Consider the following 23723-nt stretch of genomic DNA (forward strand, 5'->3'; position numbering starts at 1 on the left):
TAAATAAATATTTGTGAAGCTGTTAACACAGCGTCTGGCATAAAATAAGTGCTCAATAAATAGTAGCTATGATTATAATTAGCCAGCTCTCACTGCCTGGGCCCAGGGTTTATTTCCGGCCAGGGAACCACACCACCCATTTGGTGGTTGTCCCCCTGTGGCAGCTGCATGTTCCTGTGATGCTGAAAGCTATGCCACCGGGATTTCAAATACAAGCATGGTCACCCATGGTGGACAGGTTTCAGTGGAGCTTCCAGACTAAGACAGACTAGGAAGAAGGACCTGGTCGCCCACTTTGAAAACACTGGCCATGAAAACCCTATGAGTAGCAGTGGAGCATCGTCTGATTTAGCATCAGAAGGTGAGAGGATGGTGCAAAAAGACCAGGCAGGGTTCTGCTCTGCTGTACACGGGGGCACTAGGAGTCAGAATTGACTCGACAGCACTAACAACAATGATTATAATTAAAAATGATGGTAATGAGGAGAAGTCAGAAATCTCAAGTTATTTTGAAATGAAAGAATCACACCAGGAGCCAGCTTTGGTACTGAACAACATTCACATGTATCCTGTCTTTGTTCCCTGAAGAGTTCAAGTTAAATGCTTCAGGGCACAGCCACTGATTATGGTGAACACAAGCATATTCTGGACTCTTAGAGGGATTGAGAGCTTGCATGTGTGTCAAGAGTGAAGTGAAAATGATGTGATATAGATTAATTTTACCAAAATTAATGTGACATCATTTTAGATGAATTAGTTGTTTTCTGTTTTTATTTGCTTCCCCAAATTAAGTTAGCTCACACATGCTATTTTTCTGCTATTGTGGCCACTTAACGGTTACTACAATACTATTAGTGCAAAACACAATGATTCCAGTTACTATTTATGAGCCAGTTTTATAAATGAGACTCAGAGTTTAAAGGGACACTCAAGGTTACCATGGTAAAGCCAGGATTTAAGTCCGGTTTCTATGAATCTGTAATCTCTGTGTCTTTCTATTTACTGTCTTATAAACAAATGGATTTTTCTGAAGCACCTAGATGAAAATTCTTAAAGAGGAAAGATAGACATTAAATTAAAACTGTAGGATCAGAACAGAAGGAGGGGTATTAAGAATATAATAATTTTGATCAGGAATTATAGTGTAGAACTTAAACATATAAGAAAATTGAAGCAAATAATGTATTCATCACAAGTTCTTTATTGATTCAAAGAAATGTATTACATTATCAGCATCTGGAATATAGGCATAACTTTTCACAGACCCTTGCCATTCATTGGTCGAACACTCCCAGATCCCAATAGAAATATTTTCAACCACAGTTTTTGTAATATGCTGGTATTCAAGATCAATAGAGTCATTCAACAAATATTAATTTGAGTATCTACTTTGTGCCAACAGTTTTTTAGGTGCTAAGAATACAGTTGCAATGTGATTTGTTTCTATTTATACCATCATTATTTATAACAATTTATTTTTTGAAAGAATTAGAGTGACTTTCAAGTTATTCCTATAAAAATTTTATTACATCTTACTTGTGTTGCAATATCCTTCCTCTAGTGGAGAAAAGGGATGGAGTAGATGTCATTGGTTCAGGAATTGCATGTAACCACATTCTATCTTCATGCAACAGAAAAGACTTTGTGGATGCCTACTGTGTTACATAGTCTGCCTGTATAAGTGGGTATATATGTAGTCACCAGTCATCATATTTCATAGGGAAGAAACTCTTGAGAACCATTGTTTCAAAATATTTGTAGTATTTACTAATGAAAATACAGAAACACTGACATTTTGGGTTTCCTGTAGAATAATCCAAAGTTAGGACATTTTAAATATTCTCAAAATTTCCTCCAAGGAAGGATATGTATGTATGTTCTTGATGGTTCTATGCTGACCTTAATGTCATACAGACTCCGGTCATCAGGAAACTTCCATCTTCACCTACAGTGCAAATGGAATGCTGATTTCAGGCTAATCTCTAGCAATGAGCAGGAGTTATATTTTGTTTCTACAAAAAAGATTTTGAGCAACAGCTGTTTGTGAGGCTTTAACAATACAAGCAAACCATTCCTTAGGCTGTGACGAGAAGGGTAGAAGGCAGTGTCATTTAAGATTGACCATTTAAGATTTTAGAGAGGAAAAATTGGGCATTTTTGTCCTTGCTTTTATGTCTGAGGCCAACTGTAATTGTTATTGTTGCTGTTCTCACCTGGAAAAACTTGCTGAAAGAAAGGCAGTAAAGACAAGGATGGTGAGAATGACAGAAAAAAGTTAAGTGAAGGAATTTCCTTGTCTTTAAATCTGAGATGGTTAAAGTAGATTGAAGCTAGGTGAGAAAAATCAGCCTGGTTCTGGAAAGCTTAAGGCCTTGTAACCTTTTCAGCAAAAGAACTTGTGAGGTCAATGATTATACCTCCATATTATCTAGTATTGCACTCTTCTGCCGCTTCAAGCATTTCTGAGTAAGACATGGAAATGCTCATATTTTAGTAGGATTGTTAATGTTTCCCAGAAAGGTTTTCTTTTTCCTTCAAGTAAGTGATTTCAAAAGAATGAATTTTTTTGCAACAGGTTTTCGATTATATTTCCAAGATAGTCTTTCTCACTTGCAAGACCAGCACAGATATCTGACTTTTTTATAGATGTTGATGGAGAAAAATAAGAGATAGTCAATAGAATCTCACTTTACATCCAATATTGCTGAAACACATCGATTTTGTTAAGGGCTATCTGAAGTAGCATGTGGAACTTCGCACGAAAGCTGACTTAGACTAGTTTAAGGATCCAAGAAAGACCATGGTTCAATTTATACCTGCCTATTTTTCTTCTCCTATTAATGAGTAAAGAGGCTAAATTTGCCCTGAAGCATTTCTCTAAAACTTCTAATTTGGGGAGAGTTTGCACCATTACTGCTGGGGTACTCCAAGGTATGGAGTAGATGGCATATGTCCCTCTGCCTCAAAAGAGAGCAGCAGAGGGGGAGTGGGTGAAGTTCTGATGATTCTGTCTCCTGTTCAACTGGATTTTCTGCTCAATGAAATCAATCCCATTGAATAGGAAAATTAGTTCCAGCTTCTACTCTTCTCTCTTCATCTAAGTCATTGAGGAACCTTGGGTAAGTTATTTAATATGCCAGGAAGGGAGTAGGAGGGTGGGCTTATTTTTAAGGTACATTGATTAGATAAGTTGCTATTGGATCAAGTCATCTTGAATTGGATGATTGAGTTAATGACCATTGGCCAAGGGTGATTCTAACTCTGCTTGGGTTTCTTTCAGATTCAAACTCAGATGACTTTGACCCTGCTTCCACCAAGAGCAAGTATGACTCTCTGGATTTCGATAGTTTACTGAAAGAAGCTCAGAGAAGCTTGCGCAGGTAACATGTTCCCTGGCTGAAGATGACAGAGGGACGGTGAATACCTCATGGGACAGCGCGTCCTTCCCTAATAGACTATTGCAAGTCATACTTAGGAATTTCTCCTACTTTACACTCTCTGTACAAAAACAAAACAAAACAACAACAATACAACAAGAACAACAACAATGGTTTACATGAACACAGCTGCTGAAGAGGCAAGAGACAGAATGGCTATCCAGTAAGCACATGTTTATTCATGGGTGTCAGCTTGCTTTCCCTGGAGTCTCTTGGTGATGGAATGTGTGTGTGTGTGTGTGTGTGTGTGCCTGATTTGGGGGAAGTATGTATGTACAGGTGGGGACTGGGGGCACCTGACCAGAGTGTGCAAGGGCAAACCACTTCAAATGGCAGCAGTTCCATGAAGACACACTTAAAACCTGGAACTTCAAAATGTTCAGAATCTATTCAAAAGGAAAAAAAAAAAGCATAAATTCAAAAGGAAAGGAAACTAACCAACCAACCACAAACCACCCTAAAATGACAGCCGTGGATGTCTGGGCATCAATCTCCGTACTCTGTTTTTTTAAGAAAGTGCAAAATCAACTTGAAGCAAGCTTTCTCTCATAACGTAAAGATGATATGACAATCCCGAAGAAACCACAGGTTCTGTAGAACTAATATCCCTTCTCTCTCTCTCTCTTTTTTTTCGTTTATTCCTTTGGCCATGGAATCTGGGTGGGAGAGGATACTGCAGGCACTGGAATGCTAAACTTTCCTAACATTTTGAAGTTTCTGTGGCTCGTCCTCTATCCTGACACCCATGTAAATGTCCACAATGTTGATCTTCCACTGCAAATTTCAAAAGCCTTGTCAATGGTCAAGCGTGCAGCTTACTCAGTGGTTCTTTCTGAGGAGCCAGCACGGTGTTACATTACTAATGAGAGTTGGGTGGAACTCTCTGGGATGTGTTCAGATAGTGTAATTGCTACATTCTCTGATGTAGTTAAGTATTTACAGATGTTAAATGGAGTATTTTTATTTTGTGTACATACTATACAACAATGTTCTTTTTTTGTTACAGCTATGCACTGTAAATGCAGCCTTCTTTTCAAAACTGCTAAATTTTTCTTAATCAAGAATATTCAAATGTAATTATGAGGTGAAACAATTATTGTACACTAACATATTTAGAAGCTGAACTTACTGCTTATATATATTTGATTGTAAAAAAACAAAAAAGACAGTGTGTGTGTCCGTTGAGTGCAACAACAACAAAATGATGCTTTACGCACATCCATCCCTTCTTAGGTGAGCTTCGATCTAAGCATCTTGTCAAGAAATATCCTAGCCCCCTGAAGGTATTAACCACTTCTGCGATATTTTTCCACATTTTCTTGTTGCTTGTTTTTCTTTGAAGTTTTATACACTGGATTTGTTAGGGGAATGAAATTTTCTCATCTAAAATTTTTCTAGAAGATATCATGATTTTATGTAAAGTCTCTCAATGGGTAACCATTAAGAAATGTTTTTATTTTCTCTATCAACAGTAGTTTTGAAACTAGAGGTCAAAAATCTTTTTAAAATGCTGTTTTGTTTTAATTTTTGTGATTTTAATTTGATACAAAATGCTGAGGTAATAATTGCAGTATGATTTTTACAATAATTAATGTGTGTCTGAAGACTATCTTTGAAGCCAGTATCTCTTTCCCTTGGCAGAGTATGATGATGGTATTTATCTGTATTTTTTACAGTTATGCATCCTGTATAAATACTGAGATTTCATTCCTTTGTTTACTAAAGAGACATATTTATCAGTTGCAGATAGCCTATTTATTATAAATTATGAGATGATGAAAATAATAAAGCCAGTGGAAATTTTCTACCTAGGATGCATGGCAATTGTCAGGTTGGAGTTTTAAGTGTTTTATTTGGGAAATTCAGCTTTTGCAGAAGCAGTGTTTCTACTTGCACTAGCATGGCCTCTGACGTGACCATGATGTTGTCCTTGATGACATTGCTTCTGCTAAATTCAATAAAAACTTCAGCAAAACCTCCATTTTTGAGCATCAGGATTTCATCTGAGTGTGGAGCCCCTGGAATGGAAGTCAGGAAAGATTGGAGTGTCTATTCAAGTTTCTAAATTGGGATTCGATTACGGTTTGGCTGACATGACTTTTCTGGAAGACATGATATACCTACTACTCAATCGTTCTTTTCCTTTCTCTCTCCCAACACGATCTTCTAAAACGGATGTCACCCCCAGGCCAATGCAGCTAATTTTGATAGCTGCATTCATTTATCACCAGCATATTGTGTTCTGAGTGAATCCGCTGTCTGTCCTGTCGGATGCTTGCTTGATTTTTCGGCTTCTTATTTCTAAGTAGATAGAAAGCAATAAAAATACTATGAAATAAAAGAACTTGTTCACAGGTTCTGCGTTACGACAGTAACACATCTTTAATCCGCCTAATTCTTGTTGTTCTGTAGGTTAAATGCAGGTATTTTAACTCTGTGTGAACGCCAAACTAAAGTTTACAGTCTTTCTTTCTGAATTTTGAGTATCTTCTGTTGTAGAATAATAATAATAAAAAGACTATTAAGAGCAATAAATTATTTTTAAGAAATCGATATTTAGTAAATCATATTATGTGTTCAAGGACCAGATGCGTTCTCTATTTTGCCTTTAAATTTTTGTGATCCAATTTTAAATACATTCTCCTTTTTGCCCTGGATTGTTGACATGAGTAAAATACTTGGTTTCTTTTCTTACTTCTCAAAAGACAACACTACAGATTTCATGTCGAGGATTAATTTATCCCCCCCTCTGGCCTGACAAATATTGTTACCGTGAAGATAGTTTTCCTCCATGGACTTCAAATTGCATCTAAAATTAGTGCAAAGAGAGAATCACTAAACCATCCGAATAGAGCTTTTGTATCTTATGCAGACACTGTGGGTAGCCCATCAAAATGTAAACTGTATTCCTTTTATTTTTCTTTTTAATTTTTTCAGAGAGAATATTTCAAATAAACACATACACCCCATCATCATCACTGGAAGCAAATTTCAGCATAGATCTGTAGGATTCTTAGATGACCACGGGTCATTGCCTTCACGCTGTGGTAAGAACCACATCTACAATTTTGGTAACCGAACTGGTGCTTTCGAAACGTGGGTTTTTTTTTTTTTAAAAAGAGATGTACCAGAATAATTCTTCCAGTGCAACAAAATCAACTTTTGCTAAATGACTCCGAGAGCAATGGTTAGGCTGTCAACATTCAAAGCAGCAGAGAGGGAACTTGGCACTATTGGGGTGTGATGGTTGGGTCAGTTGAAAAAAGGAAACCTTTTCATGCCTTTAGACGTGAGCTTACAGTAGGTAATGATTATGTGTCCTTTTTTGATGGCTGTAACGAGAACTTCAATCACTGTAGTCTAAGACCTGATCCATAGATGACCTAGAATAGCCATGTAATATAATGTGATGACTCTAAATTTGTACCTATGTGACAGACATTTTCAATAATGTGAACTGCTGATTTGATGGAGCTACTTTAAGATTTGTAGGTGAAAGTGTAATACTGTTGGTTGAACTATGCTGAAGAGGGAAAGTAAGCGATTAGTTAAGCCCTTGCTGGGCTTTTTTTCCACCTGCCAATTCTACATGTATTGTTGTGGTTTTATTCATTGTATGAAAATTCCTGTGATTTTTTTTTTTAAATGTGCAGTACACATCAGCCTCACTGAGCTAATAAAGGGAAACGAATGTTTCAAATCTACTTCCGCTTTTCTTATTTATCGTAACCAAACTTCTGGTATGTTCCTCAGATCAGTACACGTTACTTGCTTATTATTCTATTTCCTCTCTGGATCACCCTCCCTTTCTTCCTGCTTTTCCATGTTCATGGATGGATTTCAGCTCTAAGGTAACGTGAACCTTCTGAATTTTACCTTGTCTCCTTTCAAATAGCAAAGGCAGAAGTTGTCATTTCTATAATGAGAAGTGATGTGGGACTTTATCAAATGGATTAGCTCCTTTTATTGTACTTAACCCTGGAAAGTATGTATTTTTAAGTACATGCCATTGCCCCTAGTGAGAAACCTGCTAAATATTCAGCTTAGGAAGCAATTCCACTCTAGAGAGACTGAATATTTTTCAAAGACTTATAACAGGATGCAGCCCCCCATCGTTTGTAAGCCATCAGGTTAAATATGGGACAAGGTGATAGCTGCTGACATGTCAGGATGTCCACTGTGCCTCATAGGTGATTGGCGGTCCTAATGACAGAGATGACAGAGAGTGCATTATCAGTGCTCTGCCCTCTCTCGATTTCAGATGGTTGTCCCCACTCCCAGCCACTTTCATTGCAGGAGCCAACATAAGCATAGCATCGGGGAAAGGTAGCTGAATATATCTCAGTCCTTGCCCCTCATCTCCTAGAGAAAAAAAGTTTGTAATTATCAGAAATGTGACAGAGCTATCAATAGTACATTGAAATCTGCTAAATAACACAAGAAGCATTTCCCATGGCTCTGTTTCTATTTTATACGAGTATAAGAGTTGCCAATTGTTTTATCAAAATAGAAGATAAAAACTTACCATTATCTTACCCAAATTTTGCATTCAGCTACAACTGTGGGTACTGAGCACTCCTGACAGACAGTGGGGGTGAGGCTCAGATCCTGACTTGTCTCCACTGATGCTTAAATTGTATAGGGCATTTTTACTTTTCTGGCTGGAACTGGCAAGTTCATTAGAACAATGCAAGTCTTCCTTTTAAAGGGTTAACTTTTTACCTTGAAAAACCTTTTGAGTGTAAAGAGGGACTTTTAGAAGCAGCAGTAGTAGCCACTAGTCTGGTACAGGGACGTCCTGCGTAGAGATAAAGGATTCATTTGATGTTCCCCTCAAACGTTAAATCACTTCCATCTTTGATTTTATTAATGATAAAATAATTATTGAAACCAAAATTAGGCTGAGAAAAAATAAATGTACGCTAGATATGAATAGTTTATTTAAAAGGAGCTTGTTTCAATTCAAAAATCCTCCAAAGTGAATCTGTTTAAAGTATACAATGTGATGTTGGTTCAAAATTCTTTCTCTTCGTTGTAGCATTATTTGGCTAATCACTGGATATAATTTACAGCTCTAACAACATTATTATACTCATTTGACACTAGCATTACTAGCTACACAGTTGTAACTCAGTATTAATTATAGAATATTTTAACAAAGCGTACTTTTTGCAATATTTGCTTAATATTAATCTTATGTTTTGCAATTCTCATTGCCATTCTTTGTCTTCAAACACATTATACACCGTTGTAAATCAATCTTCGTACTTTATCAAACAGCAGAGAGCAATAAAGAAGGTCACAACTCATGGAGGAGTTCCTTGGAGGTTTGTAACATCATGATTTAAATCTCAGAAAGATTTAATCAAAAGCTGAATTAATCCCTGGGGGAAAAGATGCTATATAGATTCTATTGATGGGCACAAAGCAGCCTATTTCTTTTCACTGGTCTCTGTTAACATGGTAGGGGAAAGGAACATAGTTTTTCTATAAGACAGAAAATAAGATTTCCTTGGTGGGGCAAGGATAATATGCAATGACCTGTGTGTCTTGTTTCTTCCCTTTCGTTCAAACTGGCCGGTTTGATTCCACTTAGTGTCCTAGTGCGTGGTTGAGCTAAATGTCTTCCACCCTCTTGCTCCCCTCAGTATAGCCCATGTGATTCCAGTAATTCTGCAAAGTCTCAAAAGCTCCACTCCAGTGAAGCATGTGGAATGTGTGGGTCACATGAGCTGGTTTCCAGGTCTTCTGTTGTAATCAGGTGACTGCCCCTGGGCAAATTCTCAGGGACACTGAAAACTTTGCAGGAAGAAATAATTATAAAATGCAGGTATTTCTAGGACCAAGTTCTACAGAAAAGCCTACGATTGTCCCATGACTAGGATGCATGCTAAGGACAAAAGGCCACCTCTTTCCCGTGTGTCTCTTTTCTGTCCATAATTCCATAGAAATATCCTTTTAGCTCCAAAAGTATTACTTACCATCAGCTGACTGATAAAAGGGGCAAAGTGGAATTAATTAATTGAAAAAAAGTGAGAGAACTTTTAGAGGAGAAAACCAAATGATCCTATAATATTTTCATGATTAAATTAAATGAGCATAATTATACACGCACATATGCACACCAAGGCATTATTATAATCAAGAACCTTAAAATATTGTATTGTTTCAAATTTATGCATATAGCACTTACTGAAGGCAAGTAGCTACTGTGATGTTTGAATTTGCATATTGACCATTTTCATATATTTTCATATATTACTTTCTATTAGGAAGAAGCTGAATTATTAGGAAAAATCCTGGGGTGATTTAGAAAAAATATTGTGCTTCTGCTCATTTTTGAACATCAGGGGCACTTAGTAACATTATCTTTTTTTTCCCACATAGTTTTCTGTGATGGATTTTCAACAAGATGACATCCAAGTGAAAGCAAAAATTAAATGGGAAGGAAAGAATGTTAAGTGGTAAAACCCTAAATAGCTTATTAGACTACTTAATTGGAGGGAATTTATTTTTGCTGCTGTTAGGAACTCTGTAGTCAGGCTTCTCTTTAACAATACTAATTGATGAAAAAAGTGGCTATAGTAATATAGTTACCGCACAATACCCTCCAGCAAGACATTTAAGCGAATTCACAGGTACTTTCCTTTGATTGACTTTGGTGTTGTTGAAAATCAAGTTCATTCATATCATTGCTTTCTCACTTCATTTCCAACCAGGTCTCTTGCTTCCTCCTACCGGAGCCTCAGAGTGCACTTAAAAGACTTGAAAGAAACGAGGCCATGCTTGTTCCCAGTTTAACTATTTAGCAAGTTTTCGGCTTGATTGCTGTACCCTTTAATCAAATGACTGTTTCATAGTGCTTAGAGGTATTGCCCTCTGTAAGCAGTTCACTGTTTGTTGGCAGAAATATGTGTACACTATCACAGAATGATGATTAATTACTCTGCCTCCTAGAGAAGGATAAGTTAGTAAGCTGGTTACACAGCACGTGATGTGGCCATGTTACTTTCATGTCAGGTAACTTAATGATCAAGTGCAATGCATGGCCTAATCAAGAACCTTAATTTTTCCTCCAATTATCTTGCTGCATGGGACAAAACATCCTGGTACCTATTCAGTGAAATGCTTTTCCCAGGGCCAACAATCTGAATTGCGGGTCAGATTGTCCAAAGGAAAATATCGGAGGGAAAGCAAAAGTGGGAGTTCACCACCCAGCGTTTGGCCTCAATGTCTGAGGGTGGGAAGTACCTGTGTATTGGGACTGACATTTTCCCATTTTAATGGCAAGAATGGTGGCATACAAAGGGAATGCCACTGCATGCATCTGATGAATGAAACGATTCATAGAGAGCTCATAAGAGTTCTTTGTCACATGGTGCCAGGGTCTCATCGAGCCACCTTCTGCCATGGCATACCATGACAAGGACTAAGACTAGAAAGGTCAGCTGAAGGAAAGAGAAGGAATAAATAGAAGGTTAACCAAACACATTTGAACTTCAGGTACAAAGCAAGGTTTGGGCAAAGATTCCTCATGGTCTCTTATTTGCCTTTTGTGCCAACTCATTCTATGGGGTGATATAAACAGAAGAGGCAGTTGTATAGTTAGGCCAGCAAAGCTGTGAAAAAGAGAATGGACTTTACAAAGCTCGTTCTGTGTGTGTGTGGTTCTGTGTCAGCTAGACAGCAACTGGCCTTTACTGACATGGCGTTGCTCAGAGGAGTTGATTAAAATCCTGTTTATTGCTTTTGTTACTAGATTGATGGGAGGTGCTTAGGGATTTCCCATAGCCAGGTTTTTGGAAAGAACTTTTCACCTTTAATTTTGTGGAATGATAGAAAGATGCCCCTATGTGCATATAACAAACAGGACTCTTCATATTCCAACAATGCATTGTGAAAGACCCCCTTTTTTCTTCTAATTGGTTAGTTTGATTCTCCCAAAGTAGCCGTCTGCCGCAAGGACCTTCACAGACTTTCAGCATTTTGAGGGTTAAACTTAAACCCCCTCCAGTGTCGTATCTGTTAGATAACATGGAGGCATTTAAATTCATGGCATTGGGATGATTTAAAGGCATTATTTGCTTTTTTCACACTCTTAAAAGCTTAGCCTTACGACTCTGGAATTTGCCCAACTTGGAGACTTCTCTTCTTAGTATCAGTTCTTAGTGACACACCTGGTTATCTTGTTGCTCAGCAATTCCTCCTCAGGTGATGATGTTGCTTAATCTGACTCATTTTCTCGAACATCTTCATTTTAAATGAGATGAATCTTCATATGGCAGTAAGAAGGCTAATATGAAAAGCTATTCTGCATTTGAAAGTCCAGTAGATTCAGGGTGTGATTAAAACAGCGAAGATAATGATGACCATGATGATATCAGCTAACATTTATTGTAGGCTTGCTATCTTCCAGTCACTTTGCTTAGCTCTTTATGCGAATTTTCTTAATCCTTCTAACTAAAGAATGAGGTAGGTATACAACTATTTCCATTTTATAGATGAGGAGATGGAAGCGTAGAAAAGTAACAGCAAAGATTTGGGTAAAGTCTAGTTGACCCCCAAACTTTTTAACTGACTATTCTGCTATATATAATGCCCCCACAAATAAAACACTAACGCCCAAAGAGAACATCTCTCCACTGGAGGTAATTGAAACTTTAGTGTAGTTTTGTTGTTGCTATCTGGTTGAAGCCAAAATTTGCATGTAATGTGTTCATTCATTCCACATGTATTGAACTTTTCCAGTGGGCCAGAGACTGCATTAGGCACTAGGAGCAGAAAGGAGAATTAGACATGGCTCCTATCCTAAATTCTAGCTGGCGATACAGTGAGAGAAAATTAAAGTGTGTATATACTAGCAGCAACCGCAGGGCACTCTTGTCAGAACCCCTAGTGTGTGAGTGTTTGTATGTGTGTGTGTGTGTGTATAGATATGCGTATATATGTATATGTGTGTGTGCCTGTATGTTTGTGTTTTCTGGGAAGTATATTGCTATATAACCAACATCTACGAAGACTGAGGCCAGAGCTCCTCATACTTAATGGGAAGGAATGGCAGAGTGCTGTGATCCCATGGTATATGATCTGATTTAAAAGGACTAGTAACCAACTTTTTAAAAAAGTAGACTCCTCCCTACGTTAAAATGGGTTTGGAGGTTTAAGTTGGCACACCATTACCACTTAGGCATTCAATAACAAAAATAATCAATATTTTATGATCTTTGTGCTCTTCCAACCACTACTAAAAAGTTTATGGCTTAAGGCTAGCATATGTGACAAGCCATAGGCATATTGACAAGCCGCCTTTTGACTGAATGCTTCCTCATTCCTGTGTTTAGTTTCATTGTTATCTTGAATATCAGCTGTCCTGATAGGAGACCTTCTGAAAAGTTCTCAGAGGTATTTGTCTGGATTTCTTTCTACAGTGCTAACCTTTCTACGGTTAGCTCTTAGGACCATTGTGCAAATCAATCACTGGACACTCACAGTCCCAGTTTACAGATGACTTCTTTAGGGTAGTGTCCTTCTTGCACCTGGCACCATGAATAGAGAAAAGAGGGCTCAGTTTCTAACATTGCGGCATCTGGGCTCCGTTTCCAATCCAGTGATCAAGCTCAACGTGGCCAGTTAAAATTATGAAGTGGGAAAGGGGGGCATGTGATCATGGAATTTGGTCTTTGGAATTGTATGAACCTTAAAAAATACTCTAGGGCTTGTAGTCTCCACCATGAGAGAAAAATGGGATATAACTGGTTTAACCATGGCCGCAAAGCAGGTATTGTCACAGCCTCTTAAGAATGTTTTTATGTTTTAATTAGAAAACATTTCAAAGAAATATATAAGTGCATAAAATAATAGAATAGAACTTTATGTATCCATGTCCTAGATTAATGAGATCTTAACATTTTACCCTGTATGCTTAAGATCTCTTTTAGAACAAATCACATAGCATCTCTTTTTTTCTCCTTCCTTCCTCTGTGATGACCTGTCTCCTGTGGCTGGTGTGTGTTATTCCCATCCATTTCTTTTTCTTTTAACTATATTTCCATATATCCAAAAGTAAGATGCAGGATTATTTTGTGTCTTTTGAAAATTTACATAATGTTTTCCCACTGTTACGTATCCTTTTTGTAACTTGCCAGTGGTGCCTTTTAATGCAAATGCAATTAGAACAATTCAGCCTTGGTGTAAGCCAGAAGGAAACCCTTCTCTCCAGGTGTTTGGAGTTGCCTTAGCAGCTGCTCCAAATGTCCCAGCTAATCATTCTTCCCAGCGTTCCTGACATGCATCTTGGTTTCCTATTTATCACTTGGGCTCATGGTTAAGTGTATTTATGCAATATCTTTAAAAGTCTTCGATCCTTGATCCACGCTCTCGTCTTGCTTATTGAGTGGTTATAAAGTTATTCCAAGGGAATAAGAGGTCATAAAATCACAGCAGAAGATAGAAACCCATACCTAGGTAGTTATTTTTTTTACAAGAGAATGAATTTTCTGATGTTTCTTCTTTTTTAAGTGAGAGATTTTTGCCAGATCTCCAACCTTCCCATTCTCACCTACCTGTGAGTGGCCATGCCAGAGAGGACTTTGGGGAGCCCCAGCACTCAAGAAATTATTTCTTGTAATAGTAACCAATTAAACTAGTTACCAGCTGGGGAGCATGTTTCAGCACTTAAGTTAATTGAACTGTTGCAAACTAAATATGATTCTAAATCGTTTCAGTATTCCAAAGCACTTCATGCGTGCAGATAAAAATGAAAAAAAATTACCAAATCGGTTTGAAATGTGCAAATCAGGCATATAGCGCTGACATTTAGATCTATGCCCTGATAACTCTGCAGTAGGTACCTTGAAAAACTTTGTGAGCTTTTTTTTTCTTCTTTTGCTGAGCTCTTCTTTGAAACCCCTGAACCACTACTTGATGTGATATTCAATAAGTGGAAGTCAGGCTGCAATCAGAAGAGAAACTGTCTGTATCAGGGTTTTTCTACAATTTGTCCAGAAAGTAATCTCTTCTTGATTTATTTCACGGGCCAAGTAAGAAAGGAATTGTTGAAAGGAGGTTGAGCTTAATGGAGGAAATGCAGTTATTTTATTCGGAGAGAATCTGGCTAGAACTTGGCTTGTGAATCTGTTGGAGGGCATCGTTCTCCTGGAGAGGCAGCCTTTCTGTAGGCCACTGTTCATAGCAAATGAATGTTTAAACTCAGGAAAGAGGTGGTCCTCAGGAAAATTTGGATGTCGGAAGATCCTACTCCCCAATTTGATATGTTCCTTCTTCTTCTTCATGTCTCCCATGTCACCCAAAAAAATGTAGATGACGTTCCGTTTCCAGAGCTTTCTGTTATCGTGAATTTTCTAAGCCTTTACATATATCAGGCCAAAGACTGGAATTGAATGGGTTGTTTGTGAGGCTCAGGTGGGCTGTGTACCTCTTGGAAGTTTAATAATCATCTTGAGAAACAGTTACACAGGATCCACGTAATTCTTATATCCCTCCAAGGTTACCCTTCCCCTTCCCAAAGGAAATCCAAGAATAAGATGAAGTGAAATACTGTATCAGCTGACTTCATGGACTCTATTTGAGAAGATAAATAAAACTCAGAGAATTGTAGAACTATTGTCAGGATGAGGGTCTTAGAGGACACAAACAACGATGCTCAGGGTCACAGAGAGTGACTTATTGTCTTCAGCTCACACAATGATAGAGTCTGGTTAGAATATAGGGCACTGTTGTTATTTCAGTTACACCACAAGTGGCCAGGCATCATACAATATCAGAACGTGAACCAGCAACACACTGACAGAGCAAACTCATGCAGAACAAACTGAGTCCATGAGGACAACAAGGATATTGGCTGACCAGTCAGGTATGGCCAAAAAGGGAGGTGAATCAATTTTATTACAGATTAGGCAGCTACATCCATAGTATGAGTTGAGAGGTCCATGGCAGACTCCTTTTTCCAAGATATCTCTTCTATGGCTTACAAATCATACTAGAAATTAAACATACAGTGATTCGTGTATTTTTAAATTAAACTTAAAATACTCCTGGGGAAGAAAATAAACTATAGCCATTACCAATTGTGGCTCACCATTGCTCAGATAATTTCAAGATGAGAGCCAGTTTTGTCAGGGCAAAAATGAAAGGAATCTGGATACCCAAGTCCTCACTGCCTGGAGGAAGCCAAGAAGGACAATGACACTGGGTGATCAGAAGAAGGATGTATAGTGAGCGTGTCATCGATGTCACTATTTCATTGAAATTTGAGTGGGCTCCTAGAAGAAGATGTAATGCTCACTTATATTTTCAATATCTAAGAGCTTGCTTTCTCGCTTATTTATGCATTCATTAAACATTTATTGGACATCTAATTTGAGCCCTGTGCTAGAACTGGACAAGATAAATCATGTAGTTCCCACCTTTAAGAAATTTATAATCAAGTGTGGAGACATATGTAGTATCTGACAAACTTTAGGAAAAATCCCTGCTGTGTCCCAGACACTGGTTTAGTCACCAAAGTGGCAAAAAGGAATTAATGAGAGACCCCGTCCTCAAGCTATTTGCTGTCTAGTGCATGCATACAATGTAATGAGCATACAACTAAGATATGTCCCAAGATCTATGAGAACAAATACATGACTAAGAAGGAAGGATGGACAGTGAAGCTTCTGTGGGATCTTTATTGCCTGATCTGGCCCTTGATATGTAGAACTGGACAGTGGATGAAGCAGAAGTAGTAAAACCCTCTCTTTCTCCAGACTTCTCCCAGAATTGAGAGAATTCAAGAGTTCCCTAATCTGTCTGCCTCTGAACACTTACCGTCTTCCGGTGACTTAGTTCAAGTGTTGCCTTCTCTTCAAAAACTTTCCTGACCTATTTCTCCCCACTTTCTGCCTCAGACTTATAGAACTGACTCCTTCATTTTTGTGTCTTCTGCACGTACATCTATCACAGCAATGATAATGTCATAGTCTAATATATTAATTTAACTTTGTTTTGCCCTTTGAGTTTGTGAAGATGTTGGCTGACTGAATGGATGGATGAAAATTGACAGAATTTTCAAGTTTATTGAAACTAATTCCAAATGCCCTGACTCTGAATTGATTCTGGAATATCATTCTTCTCAAGCTTCTGTAAAAATGGCAATTTGTGATTCTCGATATAGGAAAATGATCCTTCAAGCCTTCTCTGAGAAATAGGGTGTAAGGAATATTCATGTGGTAGCATTTTCCTTCTCACGGCTCATTCAAAGAACCACCCTCTGACACAAGAGTTTTGCTATGACAGAAATGATTTCTTCATTTGAGGGTAGTCACAACATGCTTGGCTCCACCTGGTCAATGCAAAGTATGGGCTGTCTTTCCTCAGAGCTTTAAGGCTTCTCCCTCAACAGGCTAGCTCTGGGGAAGCTGTCTGCTGCTTCTTGCTTCTAAACATCGTCTGCTTTTCTTTCCTAGCTGCATGGTTCTGATTTCAGATTTCTTGGATTACATATCATCAGGCCAACTTTTTTGGTTCTTTACCCATGTGGGAAGTTGGGTCAGGCAAGGGGGTTTTGACTGGGGCACAGAGCCAGCCTTCCCAGGAGTTGGTAATTATCCTAACGATCTGATTATAGTTTTAGGGGAACTTCTCTGGGGGTCTAGAGATTTCTGCTGATCCTAAGGACTTAGGGAGGCTTGAAACTTGGTACAAAAGCCTCTCCTGCGCTCAAACGGAGGAAGCTGGGGAGATTTGCCCATGCCTTCCAAATATCTGTCCAAAAAGTCTCATTGCTGCTATTTCTATGGCCAAATGAATTGTCACATCCATGTGCATCCCTTACCCAGCAATCTGTTTATCAAGAAAGAGAAGCCTGTTGTCTTGCAATTTCTGCTTTCTAGGTGACTGATATTAATTAGTTTGCAGCAGGCACAATTTATCTCTAGCTGAAACCAAAGCAGATGAAAATGCTGCCGTGCAGTAAGATTTCTTTTCTTGAAACGATGAATGGGATGAAGATACTTATCTGGGAGAACAGGTTTCAGGTGGAGCTTCCATCAGCAGTACTTTGAAATGCTTTGTTAAACTATGGCTGATATGGGTAAGGAATAAAAATAGCATGTCGTATTTTGACTACATTAACTCATTTACAACACAAGAGGCTGAGGCCCCTGCACAATGATAGACTTACTCTGAAAGTAGAAAGCGCCGACTTCGTTAATAACTCTAGAGCCAGTTCTCAATTATTGGCATTTCTTGAATGATATCGTTAATTTCCCCAAAGCTGTGGCTCCACGTTAGAATTCATCTCAGTCCCCTAATACAGAGAAAAAGCCTTTAAATCAGCCTACTCCCTTTTTTATTATTATTAAGATTGCCCACCTAGAATTGTCCCTTCTGGGTAGTTTGCAAATGGATTCAACACTGAATCCCCAAGAAGTTGACAAACAGAAATAATTAGGACAAGCTGACAATGAAATAACAATCTACCTTAGCTGTATGATCCCAGGAAACTTATTTCCTTGCATCTCTTAGACTCAGTTTCTTCAATAGAAATGGGAAAATAAAGCCATTTTGTGGGGTTGTGATGACATTTCCTGGGCTAATAGAACCTGGCAAACAATGACCACACTCCCTTCTCAGTGGCCCAGATGGGCAATTGAAATACCTTTGAAAAAATAGAAGGTTGTGATGAAATCTGAGGTCAAAAGGATACATTTTTTGGTCACATTTCAGTTCCCACTCGCTATTCTAGACAGTGAGACTAAGGGAAACAAAAACAATAACAGAAAAACAAAAACCCTAGCCTGGATCGGAAACTAGAAGCTCTGGCTTTTAGTTCTGGCTTTAATATTGACCAGCTGTATGTACTTTGCCAATGCACTTTTCCTCTCCAGGCACCATTTTTCACATCTCTAAGTGAAGGGAACAGACAGCTTCCAATTCTAGGATGCTGTGGAATTAGAACAACAGACTTCATGCATTAACCTTCATTTTTTTCTTTCCACTCTAGCCACCACTTTACATTCTCCTTCATTAGTTTCTTTTTCTCTGCTTATCTCTTTCATGTGCATATCCCCTTGGCTTTTTTCTTTAATCATCTCTCTATGCATGTTCTCCTTGAGATGTATCATTGACCATGATAACATTGAATTCCCGAAGACCGTGGAAGATGACTTCTAAATCAATTTCTCCAACCCAAATCACTCTCCCAAGCTTCAGACTCATAGGCCTGCTGGACATTTCCTTTTGAGTTTCCCCTGGAATTTTAAACACAGTGTGTCCCAAACTGAACACATCTTCTTACTTCCTAAAAATCAACTTATATTCCCCTTTTCAGATTGACGTCAATTGAAACTGCCCCTGCCAAAAACTTAAATGTCATCATAAATCCTCCCTCCTTTCATCACCATATCTAATTTCACCAAATCTAAGATTAGCTAGTCTTGTTTATTCTGTTCCTTTCAAAGTTCTCAAATTGATTCTTTTTCATCCTTATTATTCCAGTTATTATAACCAATTCCACTATAGTTACCACTTAGTAGTCAAAATATTACTTCTAAAACACTAATTTTATCCTACCCTGTCCTTATTTAGAGTCCATTGATGGTTTCACATGGCTCTCTGGGACCAAATGCAAAGCCCTGAGCACTGAAGATGTTTATCTATGGATGGTCCTATCCTCTCCCAAAACATTATTTTTCACCATGCTCTCAGCCCCATTGCTCCCCAGCACTACAGCTCCACTCTTACTCCAACCTTTGTAGCTTCTGGAATATACCTTACTCTATCATGTTTCTGAAATTTTGCAAAAGCTCTTCCCTCTGCTTGAAATACCTTTCTTTTCCTTCTCTATCAGAGAGGCCATGGGTCTTTTTCACATGATGGTTAAGAGCCCACACTTTGGGGTAAGATAGCTGAGATCAAATCCCAGATCTAGTAATTATAAGCTCTGTAATGGTAGGCAGGTTATTTATGCTCTCTAAATATCAGTTATTTCACCTTTAAAATGGAAATAACAATATCTGCTATATAATATTGTTCTAAAGATTAAATGTGATACATTTAGTATGGTATCTGGCACATAGGCACATTCAATAATTGTTAACTAATATTTGTCCTTTACAACTAGACTTTAAGCTCCTTCCCCCACCTCTCAAACATACTTCTCTGTGTCCTGATGTGGAATTTAAGCTCCATAATGTCAGAGACAGAGTCTATTTTGTTCACATTTATTTAGCACTTGTCACAGTGTCTGACCCACAGCAGCCCTGCCATAAAATTTTGTCATTTCCGTCAAAATTCAACTTAAACACTGTTTCTTCCAGGAAGCTTTTATTAAATCCTTAATCTCTCAGCATTGGTTCAGTACTTCTCTTCATAGGCCCTGTTTATATGCTATTGAAATGGTTTCTCTTTCTTCTCTAGACTCTTGAATTTCTGGAGGACAAAGACTGCGTCATCTATATCTTTGAATGCCCAACACCTTTCCAAGATCCAGATAGTAGCACTCAAGAAAAGCTTTTTCATTGAATGAATGGATGATGAATGGATTATCTCTTTCCCTCATGTCTCTTTCTCTATTTTCCTCTTACCATGCTCCATTCACATTCAGCTTATAAGAATCAGGCAGAGAATGTGGACAATAATGGATGTCAGGCAGGTGAGACTTCTCGATCATCGCAGAGTAGACATCTTAGCCCCCCAGTATTCTATTAAAAAAATCTTATTGAGAGTGGCACCTGGCTGGGAAAGGGTCTTCTATCATGGGAGCATTAGAAAAGCTTTCCCCGATCAAGGGCATGGGGACAGCACAGACACGCTGCTAGAGATGGTGCAGACCTCCCTGAAGCAAGTCTGAAAAGCTGAAGTGTAAGAGTCCTCCCTGTGACTCTACCAGAGAGGTTTAAATAATAGCCTGGGAGGACAGTGCATGCTCAGGGGAGAGTGGCTGAGGGATGGTCTGAAAAGGAAGAGGAAGGCTTCTCTCCTCTGTTCTCTGGGCCATGGCCTCCAAGCCACCTTGTAAGCAAAGGCAAAAAGCCGAGCTGACCCTGATATGCATCAAAATGAAAGGGTTTGTGTGCAAATCAGGGAAAAATTCTTTCAGCACCCACAGGACTGGTGCCAGGGAGTTAACATTTGAAACCTCAGCTCAGTGCCAGGTCATTGTTTGAAAAGCAGCAGATCTTGGAGCAAATGCCAGTAAGGTACAGAGGGGAAGAAGTGAGGACAAGGACTCCAGGAATTAGCTATTCAAGAATGTTCAAGAAACCTGATAGCTCTTTTCCTTGTCAAAAGAAAAAAAAGAGAGAGAGAGAAAGGACATTCAAAGGAGCGTTCATCGAAGCAGGCTGCTCAGGGTTTTCGGGGAATTGGGAGGGCAGATGCTACAAGGTTATTGGAGTCAGTGTCAAATGCGAGAACAAAGTGGCAGTGACATGAGCTAAGAAATGACTAAGCACTCGAGGCCTGGAGTAGCTAATAGACGGATCCAAATGCCAAGTGAAGCAGTTGTCTCAACTCATTTGAATACTTCTGAAGAGGTGATGAAAAACTAGCAGGAGGGATGAAACGTCTTCTCGTCTGGAATATCCCCAGATTATAAGATAATATTGTGTTACCCTGTTACGCCCTGATTGTGATGGATCAACTCTCTCTTTAGTGACTTTCTCCAGAGTTGTAGAGTGGAAGTTTTAGAACCACTGCACATCAAGTTTCCCTTTGATATTGGGGCCTTTATTCTAAAGGAATTGCTCCCTATTTGCAGTGTGGGACTCTCCCTCTCCCGTGAAAGGCTGCTCAGAGTTTTAAAATAAAGGGCATGTTTTGGCACTTAAGCAATTAAGCTTTTCACTTATACAGAACTTCCTTCTTTCTCCAATTTGTGTTTCTCCTTTTTTGGCAGTGTTTCTGTATTTTGGGGAGCCTGAAGAATTTACATCTGAGGGATACGATGAAGGGAAGAGAGAAAAGATAGAGAAGGAAAAACTCATATTACAGATTTTATTCTCTCTCAGGGAGTATTTGGATGCAAAGAGTCATTGAGTAAATGGTTGGCACATAGTAGGTGCTTGATAAATACTCCCGTCTTTGCTTCTTCTCCCCCTTTTCGATTTCCTCTCCCTATCCCTTCTTCATTTTCTCTTTAAGAAGGATAATGATTGCTTTGAAAAGAATTATTGATAACTATTGATAATGCTAAAAGCTATTGCTTACTGAATGCCTCTTCCACGTGAGACTCCATATTAGGCATTTTCATGAGCTCAATTATGCCTCGTTCAACATGGAATGAGAGGGGCAACTATACCCACTTTACAGATGAGGAAGTTGTGCAAACACAAAGTAAATGTTAAGAAGTGGTGGAGCTGGAATGTCAATCCAGTTTTCCAGACTCCAAACCCATGATTTTTTATGATGCTACATTTTTCTCATGGACCATGCAAACAGGGTTTCCTTGGAGCAAACCCACGTCACTCATCTGGCCCTGGGGCCAGGGCTAGTTAAGTTGGTGACTTAGGTTTGGGTGCCCTCCCTTTGGCATGCTCCTTTCAATTCCCTCTGCTCAAATAGAAACCTATCATGCCACCCTTTTGGTCTAGCACTTTTGATTATCTCCTGTGACTGGTGGGCTCACACCCCTACCCCATATCTTTGTCCCTTAGGGCCCCAATGTCTCAATTAGCTAATTAAATAAACTTGTCTGGACTAAGAGCTCTTAGTTCCAAATTCAGTGCCCTTCCTTAGGTATTGAGTGCAGAGTCAAAGATGGGGATTTCAGTTGGTAAATTGTTCCTGGGAGAGAGAATTGTTCGAACTGGACAAAACATCATTGCCTCTCAAATCTCACTCAGCAGCAGTCACACATCCTACCTTCACGTTGGCAGTTCCCAGTTTACAAAAGCCCCACTGAAAAAACACCACTGACTGTTGAGATTTGAGCCTCTAATTTTCTGAATAATAGGCTCCAGTTAGGGATGACTTTTCCTGATTTGTTAAATACTTCTTGAGCACCTACTATGTGCTAAGTTCTGTTCCAGGTAAGAGATTCAGTGGGGCAACAACTCAAGCCTCTGGATAGGTTCTATGCTACTGGGCATTTTCTCTCTATCTTTCTGTCTCATGGACATTTTTATAGCCTGTTGAACACTTAGGAAGACACTCTAGAAAAGATCAAGTACCAAGTGGCAAGGGAGAAAAAAGAATAGGAAAAAAAAGAGGGATATTAGTTTTAAACTGCTCATTTAGAATTACTGGTTTCAATCAATGACAATTTTAAGATATTAAATCCATTCTGGAGTAACTTGTCAAAAAAAAAAAAAAAAGAAAGAAAAGAAAAGAAAAGGTGCCATTACTGATATTCTCCAAGGTTTTTCTAATAAGATCAGGGTCAGTGATGGGAAGTAAGCTGGAAGATGAATAGGATGTCAGAATGCAATTGGGTTCCAGGCAGTTAGCACAACTTCCTAGTAAACGCAGCTTGAGCAAGTTTGTTCTGAGACAATGATTGGGGAGGTCATTGGTGGAACTGGCCCGGGGAACAGCTGCTGATGTCTCACCACATAAACAGTGTTGGACCCTCCTTGTACTAAACCTATTGAAAAGCATTTCTTGTCATTCTCTGAGTTAAGGGAGAGAAAGAGGCAGCCACGTGAACCCTCCTTGCCCCTCTGCTTCTGCACTCAGTTTTATTTTGTCAAGAAGCCTTCATAGATTCTTCATATGGCCCAATGAGAACCAAATCCTGGCTGCATCAATTACTAGCTGTGTGACTTTGGGCAAGCGTGTAACTCCTCTAAGCCTCAGCTTCTTTATCTGTAAAATGGAGATAATGTTAGTAGTGACTAATAATAAGAGCAAACGTTGATAAGGTGATTGTTTCTTTGTTCAAGCACAGCCATGCCAGAGATTCATTCCCTCATTTCATGTTCATGATCCCCAGGAGTTAAGCGTGATTATACCCATCGATAGCTATTATTAAGAATCATGGTCACAGTTCAGAAATCGTTAGACGTGACATTTAAAAAAAAACATGGCTACCTTTTTTTTAATTGCCAGTGACTGTGCAACTTCTGTGATAGGCATCTCTGCCAGGAAGGAGTTTTCCTCATTTAATAAGCAGCATACTTTGGAAGAGCCTCTGAACTCAGAGAGATAGTGCTGCCACCAACTCCTACTTAGTCCTCATAGGATAGTAGGATAGTAAGACATTTAACTGATTGAAAATATATACTACCTAGTAAACAAGTATGTAGAGTTGTGTGTGTGTTTCCATATACTTCATTCGATGCCCTTGAA

The 23723-nt window shown here is 38.8% G+C and overlaps 1 protein-coding gene across 8 annotated transcripts in view; it reads left to right on the forward strand.

Annotated features, from left to right (window-relative positions):
• The window catches only part of PPARGC1A (PPARG coactivator 1 alpha), a 608099-nt gene extending 600958 nt beyond the window's left edge, over positions 1–7141 (forward strand). For all 8 annotated transcript variants that reach the window (XM_070262537.1, XM_070262538.1, XM_023638288.2 and 5 more), the window contains one exon: positions 3281–7141. In XM_070262537.1, coding sequence (XP_070118638.1) covers positions 3281–3384 — 104 coding nt within the window. In that variant the 3' untranslated portion in view covers positions 3385–7141. The remainder of the gene's footprint in view (positions 1–3280) is intronic.
• Positions 7142–23723: the final 16582 nt, after the last annotated feature.

The sequence above is a fragment of the Equus caballus genome, chromosome 3, assembly GCF_041296265.1.
Source record: "Equus caballus isolate H_3958 breed thoroughbred chromosome 3, TB-T2T, whole genome shotgun sequence".
NCBI classification, from domain to species: Eukaryota; Metazoa; Chordata; class Mammalia; order Perissodactyla; family Equidae; genus Equus; species Equus caballus.